The sequence below is a fragment of the Microtus pennsylvanicus genome, chromosome 20, assembly GCF_037038515.1.
Source record: "Microtus pennsylvanicus isolate mMicPen1 chromosome 20, mMicPen1.hap1, whole genome shotgun sequence".
Lineage (NCBI taxonomy): Eukaryota > Metazoa > Chordata > Mammalia > Rodentia > Cricetidae > Microtus > Microtus pennsylvanicus.
Genome location: NC_134598.1, coordinates 33,810,309 through 33,821,498, shown reverse-complemented (window position 1 = coordinate 33,821,498; position 11,190 = coordinate 33,810,309). Strand labels below are relative to the sequence as shown.

At 44.1% G+C, this 11,190-nt stretch overlaps 1 protein-coding gene across 1 annotated transcript in view; it reads right to left on the bottom strand.

Moving 5' to 3' along the window:
• Nucleotides 1-3,260: 3,260 nt before the first annotated feature.
• Slc17a8 (solute carrier family 17 member 8) overlaps nt 3,261-11,190 on the bottom strand; it is a 45,957-nt gene continuing 38,027 nt past the window's right edge. The window contains exons 10-12 of the mRNA XM_075954152.1: nt 8,645-8,755; nt 7,477-7,604; nt 3,261-5,652 (exon numbers count right to left, since the gene is read on the bottom strand). Coding sequence (XP_075810267.1) covers nt 5,299-5,652; nt 7,477-7,604; nt 8,645-8,755 — 593 coding nt within the window. The 3' untranslated portion in view covers nt 3,261-5,298. The remainder of the gene's footprint in view (nt 5,653-7,476; nt 7,605-8,644; nt 8,756-11,190) is intronic.

The following is an 11,190-nucleotide window of genomic DNA, read 5'->3' as shown; positions in this document are numbered from 1 at the left end:
CCTACCTGGACGGCGGCATAATTCCCCATAGATATAGCACAGTAGATTTTGAAGGATGAGCCCACTGGGCACCCGTACATGCTGCAGGTCATGTGACCCTAGCCGCCTGAGGGAAAAAAATTTCAGTAATCACCCCCCCCCGCCCCCACGTCCCCCCAACTACTATAACTACAGTGCAGACAGGGAAACAGGAAACCGGAGCCCCTGGTTCTCATGCCTCACTCCAGCTGAGCAGTTGGTGAGAGGCAAGGTCAATGGCTCAACTGGTTTTCTCCTGTGCTGTTCTGGGGCCTGGCCTAAACGGTCAGCTCCTTCCCTCAGGTTTCTGGCTTCACACTAAGATTAGCAAGACTCTATCCTGACGCTGGGAGCACCTTGGTCTGGAGTTACTGCCCTAGAGAAGAAGCTGAGAACAAAGCACATATGAAGAACTAAGCTGGAGATAAATTAAAATTAGACTAAAATAAGAATTTAATCTTAAATTCGATATTTAATTAGTTCACTCATTGGGCGAAATCGCATATTTAGTTAGTTTGAATGAAGAGTTGGGGCTGCTGGTTAGTACAGTGGTAGCATGTGCTTACATGCATGAGGTTCTATGTTCAGTCTTCAGCATGAAAAATTGATAATACCAATTTATTAATCTTTTAAAAGGTGTTTGCTTCTATGTTTATGTATGAGCATGTGCAGGTGTGTAGGTGTACCATGTGGATGCCTGCTTCCTTCAGCGTCCAATAAATGGTGTTGGATCCCTGGAAGTGAAGTTACAGGAAGTAATGAGCCATGAACGAGCATGCCAGGAACTCTTGGTCCTCTGCCAGAGTAGGAAACGTTCCTAACACTGAGCCACATTTCCAGCCCAAAATGAATTAATCTCATTTGTAAATTAAGGAGCTAGAGGTGATGGGGAATGCTTCTTATCCTAGCGTTTAGGAAACTGAGGCAGGAGGACTGCCATGTGTTGAAGATTGGTGTTGACTACAGAGTGAGTCTCAAGACTCCCAAGGTCATAGAGCATTATTCCCACGGGCAGCGAGAAGGGTTCCTTCTGCAGACATCCTCACTAACAGTTGCTCCTTTTCATTTCTTGATGACAGCCTTTCTGACCCTGGTGCGAGAGACCTCAGGGTGGTTTGTTTGGGTTCTCGTTGCCCTGCTGGCTGGTGAAATATTTACTAGCCATTTGCATTTCTTCTCTTCAGAATTCTCCTCAGAGCTATGGCTCATTTTTGTAATGAGTTGTTTCGTGATGCTTTTGTTCTTAGTTGCTTGAATATCCTAGAAATCAATAATATATTGACTATAGAGCTGCTCTCAAAACCAATCAGAAAGCAGTTGGTTACCCCCTAAATACTGATGCCACTACCGCACCAGTACAAACATCTTCTTGGCAACGTGAATTGGCTCTAAGTACGATATTCAAAAAGGTCTTTAGTTTATACTCATAGGCAAATGCTGCTGTAAACCTTAATCAAAAAGGCTTATTTCTGCAGTGACTGGCAGTGAACACAAAGACACCTTGCTATGCAAGGTACAGAGAGGAAGCGAAGATGGAGAGCTCAACCATGAAGAGATCTAGACCACCTCTTCCAAAACACACGAGACACTGTACGAGAGGAGCAGGAAGATTGTAAGGTCCAGATGATGGAGAGGGGGCTATGGAATGCTGTCTGATGGGCAGACCAGCCGTCCCAATCAGGAATTCAAGTCACTGTGCTTACCCATAAAGCCTGCACTAGAGTGGACTTGTCAGCAGCAAACCGGCATTGGGGAGGAGCTCAAGCAACCCTAAAAAATAAAATATTCAAGACATCATTTTCAAGAGAATTTTCCAAAGTGACTTCTGTATTTTCATAATGTATTTCATATGGTGGCATCTATATTGGTAAATTTTTATTTTTAATTGTCTGTCACTTTAGTAATTTTATTTATGTTCATAAAGGGGAAATTGGCATTTTACACAAACATGAGTAGAAAGTATCATAGTTAATGAGAAAAAAATTGATATATGGATATAGAATAATTAAGTTCTAGTGCTTTCCACTAATACACTATAAATATCATTTGAAAAGGGGGCATAATCAAAGTAATGGGGGTGAAGATGAGCAAAAGGCCCTGTATGTGTGTGTTACTGAAACCGACACAATGAAACCCATTGTTATGAATAATTAATATATGCAAATAATTTTAAAAAATAAAGCAGTATCTTGAGAGGCGATTTCCCAAAACTGTGTCGGACATGGAAGTATAGATGAAAAAATAAACTAGAGAAATTTGGTAGAGAAAAGAGAAAACTCAGGAAATTTTCTCAAGTCAAGGACAGCTCTGAGAGTTCTAGCTTGAATGATGACATTTTTAACAGAGAAAAGACAAAAGAAAGCAAGTTTGTTGAGTTTGAGAGCCCGTGGCATGAAACAGAAATACTGGGTTCCATATTGGATTTAGCGACCAAGGAAACATAACAATAGCCCATTGAGTTTAAAACATTATTAATTCTTATTCTCACTTTGAAGAATAGCCCAAACTGTGATTGTTTGAAAAAGTGTGATCCAGTATTCCTCATTGTCCTCTATGTTCAGCTAGTCCGGATTTATCCCATGCTTTTTCAGACCCAGGCCAGCTGGCCTTGGTGAGTTCCCGATAGAACATCCCCATTGTCTCAGTGTGTGGGTGCGCCCCTCGCGGTCCTGAGTTCCTTGCTCGTGCTCCGTCTCCTTCTGCTCCTAATTTGGACCTTGAGATTTCTGTCCCGTGCTCCTCTGTCTCTGTCTCCTTTCATCGCCTGATGAAGGTTAATATTCATGAGGATGCGAACAATCGCAGTGGGTTTTTGATCCTACTGCACGTACTGGCTTTGGGGGAGCCTAGGCAGTTTGGATGCTCACCTTAGGAGACCTGGATAGAGGTGGGCGGTCCTTGGGCTTCCCACAGGTCAGGGAACCCTGATTGCTCTTCGAGCAGATGAGGGAGGGGGACTTTATGGGGGGGAGGGAAATGGGAGGCGGTTGCGGGGAGGAGGCAGAAATCCTTAATAAATAAATAAATTTAAAAAAAGTGTGATCCAGACTTTATTTCAGTAATCCAGCTTCCTCAGGACCCCTCCTACTGGAATCAACACTCCACCTCCAAAGGGTAGCGCTACAAATAGACCCCAAGGGCAAAATGCACAGAAACCGGTGGCTGTCACTTGTCGATGCTGTTTAAGGGAAATTAATGGCCCCGTGCAACCTGTGTGTGGAAAGAAGATCACTACAAGGCAACATGTTTTATAATGTTTAATGGTATGATCCAGCCCACCATTAAAAAATTTACTGCACGTGCAAGTTATACGCAAAATGTAGTGTTTCTGCATGATGTCAACACTAACTGTGGATTGCGTCATAATCTACCACATTGGCTTCATGATCATCATAAGGCTTTTTCATACATGGAATTACTATGCTTTATTAACACGTAAAGAAATAAACACTAGTGATTCTTTTCTTTTTTACTTAGAAAACGGTGCAATTTTCATTATAAACTCTGTGGCCAATGAATGAAATAACACAACTTCTTTCTTTACAAGTGACATGGTCACACAAGAGTTTAAGGTGATGAGGATGGGACAGCTATTTCTTAAGAACTCCTTCACGCCAGGAACTCCTCTAGGAGACTTACATGGATTCACGCAATAAGGAGATTTAATGTCTGATAACACAAATTATGTACAAATAACAGAAAGAATATTATTTAACGGGAAGTCAGCCACTCTCTTTTATGATCTAACATTAGACTTTTTAGAAGGTACATTACAGTTCCTTAAGTCTAACAAGGGACCAGAAATGAAATAGGAAAAACTAGAGAACAAATATTATACACTAATATACAAGTAAATCTGTATTTTATCATCATGTTAAGTTTCCTTCTGAAAATATCAACAGTTTTTAAAACCAAGGAGCAGGAAAATCATTTTATTTTCTAATAGCCTCTTATGTGCCAACACTGCAGTTTTAATTACGTGTGGGAGTACCCATTCCATTGCCTAACACGACTGCAGGTGAATTTTTAAACACCAGTTACAGGCCTGCTTGTCTCAGACATTCTGACTGTAGCATTTCTCTATGAAACTACTGTATCTTTTTATTTTTAATGAACATTCTAAGTACAGACATTCTGAATATTTTGAGCATAATTTCCTATCATCTGGCCATACTTCCTATTATACCCACAGGCAGGGAAAGCTGGTGACACACTTTTGTTTAGACTTTTTTCAAGAGACAAGTGGCTAAAACTCTCCTGAGTCTAGTTCTTAGATTATTAAATGTTTTATGGGGTTATATTTAACTCGGGACACTATTTAACCACATTTCTTATGCTGTAGAGGGTTTTAATTTAATAGCCAACTCTTTGTATACTTCTTTTAAATCATTTCTGGAAATTGAGCTAGCTTGCTTAGCTTTATTTTATTTATTTATTTATTTTTTTACTAGTCGGTGGCTTTTAAAGAAAAAAAAAGCTCTTGTTCACCAAATTCTTTGGTTCCTCAGGTAATACAGGACCTTAAGAATTTTGAGTCCAGAATTTCATAAGTTTGAGTTCACCCTGCCACATTAGTCTATACACACACCCTTGACCAAACATGGAATTACCCACAAAACAGCTGACTCAGGTTTTGTCACGGAAAAAGTCCCCACACTGAGCTGGACCCCTCTTCCTAAAACTCCCTGTCATCTGCCAGTGTCAGTCTTGGCCCCAAGAAGATGACCTTGGGTGGGTCACTCTGTTCCTTCAGTGTCCCTAGCTGTAAAATGGGTGCAATATCTATATGTAATAGGATGGAGGGGTCAAATAAGTATGTTCATGTCCATAAAGCACCTCGCACAACAGAGGGCCTCCGTGAGTGGTTCCCTTTGTCGGGTTGAGGAAACTTTCCTCTGTATGAGTATCTTAGGAGACCACCCACCATGTACTCTTCCCTAGGCCAAAGAGGGATTTATTTCAATGTTTATTTGAGCAGCAAACTACTCCTTAGACTTCTAGCGATTTCTGAGTAACTAGCTCTTCGAGAGAAGGCGCAAATGAGAGGGTCCGCCTCAATTACCCGACCCTGCAAAAAATACAACCAATTGTTTTATCAGCTGAGAGCAATAGTTACGTTCCTATCTCTGGAAGAAGGTGTTTCTCTGTTCTCTGCTGTTGACTTAATCTCCTCCTCCCGTACTTCCAGTGTCCCATGATTTGGCCCCCTGGCAAGCCGAGGTATGGGAAAGGCAATGGGAATGGGTTATCTCCGGTTGTAAGCTGAAGAGAAGGTGGGCGTTAGGATGTTTCTGAGAAGCTGCCTTCCTCGTTCTGGTAGGACAATGCCTCTTCCCCCTCGAAGGCATCGAAGGCCGCTTCCCTCTGCTGCCTCCATCCGCTCCTCGGGACCTCGCAATTCTGAGTGGTGGCGCCGTAGGACATCTTCTTTCTGGGACTAGCGCTAGCCTCGTGGTTGAGTTCTGTCTCCTCAGCTAATTCGTCTTGGTCAATGATTCCACATTTCTCCTCAGAGAGACTCTCTGGGTCAGCCCAGTCCTGTTTCTCCCCAGAAGCGAAGACCCCGTAGAAGATGACACCGCTGTAGTGGACCAGGGCGGCTATGAGGAACACGTTCTGCCACTCCTCGCGGGTCTAACAAAGGATATATCCAGTTACTATTCAGTTACTGTTTTAAGCAAAAACAGAGGTTGACAGAGAGCCCTAAAGTCCTCCACTGGGATAAAAACATTCCAAAGGCTACACTGGGCTTCTGTTGATAGACTCAACATCCAGAATCTCCACTTAATTTGAGTACTTGAGATCCTACTGCACGTACTGGCTTTGTGGGAGCCTAGGCAGTTTGGATGCTCACCTTACTAGACCTGGACGGAGGTGGGTGGTCCTTGGACTTCCCACAGGTCAGGGAACCCTGATTGCTCTTCGAGCTGATGAGGGAGGGGGACTTTATGGGGAGGGGGGGGAATGAGAGGCGGTGGTGGGGAAGAGACAGAAATCCTTAATAAATAAATTTTAAAAAATTGAGTACTTGAACACAAAAGACGACCATAAATGCCCTTTTAATATAAACTACATATCAAAATAAATATGTAAAAAATACAGGTCACATGTGCTTGAGGAGATGGCTGGGGGCGGGGGAGGGGGGGTTAAGTGCCCTGAATGTCCTTACAGAAGACCCAGGTTCAGTTCCTAGCACTCACACGGTAGCTGATAAGTATCTTTAACTCCAGCTCCAGGGCATCCGATGCCCCTCACTGGCTTCCATGATATGTATGTGGCATGCATATACACAAGCAGGCAAAATATTCACTCACATAGAACAAATATAAATACAATTTTTAAGATAAAAATAAGTTTAAAAGCCACAAAGGTCCAGTGAAAACTAAGTACCACATCCTTGAAGATTCAGGGGTTTGTATACTCTGTTTATGGGTGTTTTGTCTGTGTCACACATGTGTGCCTGGTAACCATGGAGACCAGAAGAGGGTATAGTGGCTAAGTGTGTTGGACATTCTTGTAGAGGGCCCAACTTCAATTCCCAGCATGCACAGGTAGCTCACAACCATCTGTAACACCAACTCCAGGGGATCTGGATATAATCCAGGGGTTACTAATGATTGTGAGCCATGTGGAGCAGGGAACAGAATCCTGGGCCTCTCAAAGAGCCGCAAGCATTCTGAGCCTCTGAATCATCTCCCCTGCTCTCTGCTCTCTTGTGGGTCCTTTTTCATTTATTTAAATTACATTTTTTCACTTATTTTACATACAGACCGCAGTTTTCCCTCCCTCCTCTCCTCCTGCCCCACTCCCCACTCCTCCTCATCTTTATTCAGAAAGGGGCAGGCCTCCCATGGGCTAGAACAAACCACTGTATGTCAAGTTGAGTCAGGACCAAGCTCCTCCCCTTGCATCAAGGCTGGCCAAGTTGGTTCTTAAGAAAGGTCACTAATGCCTCATTTATTTTCTCCTAAACAAGGAGGCACACTGTACCACTACTTTATGTGTGACAGTCTAATAATGGGTGGAAATAGGCTATCCAGATCTAGCCCTTAAAATCATACAACAATCTGAAATAAAATGTTCATTCTGGGCTGGCTGCCTGAGTTTCTTTGTATCTTTAAACAGTCTCCACAGCCTTTACTTCTCTCCTCCAGACATTATTTCTCAGCTGAGAAGATGTGGAACTAGATTACCATCAGCTCTGGTGCCATCAATAAAGGATCGAGCAGAAGAAGCGAAGGAAGGGGAGGAGGAAGAAGAAAGAAGAGAAGAAGGCAGTTGTCCAAGATTCAGCCAATGACAAGGACACACATTCACACCCTGGGGTAAGTCACTGAGATCTCAGGCTCCAAGGACAAGGCCACACACTTACATTCTGGAGAAGGTCACTGAGATCTCAAGTTTGGGCAGTACTTCTACCCTAATAGTGTAGCCCACAGCCACAGAGCAGATTGTTACCTTGTGCTTGGTCATGGCTCCGACAATGAGGGGGCAAACCATTCCAGACAGGGTCCCCACTCCGTTCGAAATCCCCATGAGAATGCTGGCATAGCGTGGAGCAATGTCCAGGTGGTTGACATTAAAACCTGTGGTAAAGCCAGAACCCCCGTATCAGAGTTGAGAACAGAATTCTTAATACCCTTTGTGTTACTTGCCCCACGGCTCACGGATCAGTTTGATCTTCTCTAGGATATGTTTAATGGATATTCTACCAAAAAGGCCTGGCTGGACGTTGCCAGGCTGTCCCTGCCCATGACCTACCCTGGGGGTAGTTGTGTGAATAACACACAAAGGGTTTTGAGTGTCCTCAGAATTGAATCTGTGCTTGATCACAGTAAGCCCTCATCATCATCATCATCACCATCATCATCATTATCATCATCATAATCACCACCATCATCATCATCGCCATCATCACCATCATCATCACTATCATCACCACCATCATCATCACTATCATCATCATCATCATCACCATCATCATCATCATCATCATCACTATCATCATCATCACCATCATCATCATAATCACCACCATCATCATCATCACCATTATCACCATCATCATCATTATCATTACCATCATCATCATCATCATCACCATCATCATCATTATCATCATCATCATTCTTACTTGTTCTGAGGAACTTCAACCCCACTCCAGACCTGCACCTTCTTGTTTGGAAAATTAAAGCAATGAAGTAGATAAGAACTCCTTGAAAGCTATAGAAATCACTCTAAACGCTCAATATGTTTGTGACCAAGGGTCAAATAACCTGGTCATTGAGCTAGAATGAGCAGTCCCTTAAAAGGAAGTGAGTCTTCCAGGTAGGGTGAACTGGGGACTAGCCTGGGACACATGCCTGGCCTCTGCTTTTGCCTCAGGAAAATCAGCTGCACTTACATATTTTCCTCTGGTGGAGTCAAGAGGGACAACCCCTGCTCTAATGGAGTCTAAGCACATCCCTGGTAGATCCTATGTCACCCCACTTGGTAAAACTGTGTCTTGGCCCTGTCCCTTGGGGATCCCTGGGCTACTAAATGAAGCACAATTTCTTTGTCCTTCCTCCGTCCTAAGACTTAGTGAATCTCCATACTCAATTCAGAAACCCGGAAGATGTTTTACCTGAAATAGCAAAGCCACTAAAGCCTACAGCAAGCACCAGGAAGGAGATAGCCACTCCTTTGGTGTGGGAAAAGCCAACCACCAGAAGCAGGGTTGCCTCCATGCCAAAACCTGCAAATAGAATCAGAAGAAGAGTAATATGCCTGTCAGTCTGCCAAAGCTATTGACCTGGCACATGAACCCACATATCATAAAGCACAGTTTTCAGTGCAAACATCTTAATTCAATATCTACAATATTCCCCAATACTCATGACTGCATGACTATGCTATTACCTCAGTGTTTTGTGAAATTTCCACTGTACCCTGAGGCACCTTCGAGAACAAACAACCCCTGGATGAGAGAAAAGAGTAGATAATCCTTGGGAAGTTGCTCCTGCCAGTCTGAATGCTGTCTAGACAGCCAGTGACCCCTTGTGTATATGTAAGTTTTGGCCTTCTACATACAAATAGCATGACAACACTCGTCCAATATTTTTCTTATAAAAACAAAATCTGTAGTAATCGCCTAAAATAAAAGATCCTCAGTCAGGTATGGCGGCTCATGCCTGGAGACTGACTGAGGCCAAGTTAGAATGATCACAGATTTAAGAATAGCCTGGGCTAGAAAGTGAATTTAAAATCTGTCTATCTCATAGTGAACCCCTGTTTCAAATTTTAAAAAATGAGACCAAGAAGATTTCAGTACTTGGAAGGCAGAAACAGGTAGAGTTCTGTGAGTTCAAGTCTACAGAGTCTACATTGCAGTCTAAAAAGTGAATGCCAGACCAGGTCTAAAAAGTGAAGGCTACATGGTGAGACCCTGTCTCGAAAATAAGAAAGAAAGAGAGAGAGAGGAAGAAGGAGGAGGAGAAGGAGGTGGAAGAAGAGGAGGAGAAGGAAAGGGGGGAGGAAAGAAAAAGAAAAAAGAAGGGGTGGGGGAGGGAGGAGAAGAAGAGAAAAGAGAGGAGAGAAAAGAAGAGAGGAGAGGAGAGGAGGGGAGGGGAGAGGAAAGAAGAGAGGAGAGGAGAGGAGGGGAGGGGAGAGGAAAGAAGAGAGGAGAGGAGAGGAGAGGAGAGGAGAGGAGAGGAGAGGAGAGGAGAGGAGAGGAGAGGAGGGGAGGGGAGGGGAGAGGAAAGAAGAGAGGAGAGGAGAGGAGAGGAGAGGAGAGGAGAGGAGAGGAGAGGAGAGGAGAGGAGAGGAGAGGAGGGGAGGGGAGAGGAAAGAAGAGAGGAGAGGAGAGGAAGGAGAGGAGAGAGGAGAGTGGGCTGATGAGAATTCAGTGGTTGAATGCTCCCCTGGCATGCAGGACTCTAGGCTCCATCTCTAGCGGGAAAGGGGAGGACTAAATAAATAAATAAATAAATAAATAAAACAAAGTAATGCCCCACTGCTGGGGCAGCATAAATCAAATCTTTCCCACTTCACCAGTTCACCAAGTCTTCAGGCCTCTGAAAAAGTGTGAGACGGTTGCACAGAAAGGATAGGAGGGGGAGCATACTTTCTGTTCTTTCCATCCAGAATAAATGATTCCAGTGTAATCAAAAAGATGAGATAATTAAAAAGACATCTATTCCAGATGTGTGTGTGTGTGTGTGTGTGTGTGTGAGAGAGAGAGAGAGAGAGAGAGAGAGAGAGAGAGAGAGAGAGAGAGAGAGAGAGAGAGAGAGAGATCGTTCATCTAACAGCAGACAGAGAGATGACGTAACTACCACTTGCGCCCACCAAGGGTGAGGGATAATTAATTAGAGAGGAGGCTTCATTCTGGAGACTTCTGAAGACGAGCTGTCAGTCCACGTATCTCCACGTGATGGTCCTACAGTTACTCTCAGGGCAACATGACTAACCGAGTGTCCATTCCTCTTGTTTTCACACCTAAGAACCCAAAGCACACCACCCCTCCTACGTCTTTCTCCCTGTCTCTGATTCGTCTCCAGCCTAGCTGCATTTGGGGCTTTAGACTATGGAGTCAGAAAGCCTGACTTCAGATTCTGCCTCAAAACCATGCCTCGTGTCACCTTGGAATAGTTTATCCTAGCGCTTCAACTCCTCGTGTTAAAAAGCAGAGCTAATCAGACAGCCTCAAGGAACACTGGAAAAGGAAAGGGATACAAGACATTGAAGCCGCACATGGGTGCCCATGTGGTCATCAGAAAGCCCAGCAGAGACTTCAGAACCACTGCAGACTTCAATCTTCAGTTTTCACATGCAATTAGGTGTCTTCAGCCTTAGAAGTCACTATCTAATCTTACTTCTGCTTTCTCCATCTCTGCCTTCGTCTCTATTCTGGGCTCCACCCCCTGCCACCTGCATCAATTAACCTGACTGGTGACCTTCGCTCTTTGGCTTCTACTGATGCATTTGCCACAGAGTCTTCCTAAACCACATGCTCAGTGGGACTCTGTGTGTTTGTCAACGGCCTCGCACTGGTAGCACCATCTAGGGACAGCGCTTCTTGCTCCTCTAGCTCCCTCTCTGCCAGCCTCACCTCCCTTCTCCCCCCAATCCTAAAGGCAGCTTTCTGTGTAGTAGCAACACAGCCCTCTGGCTGCTTCCCAACCCACAGCA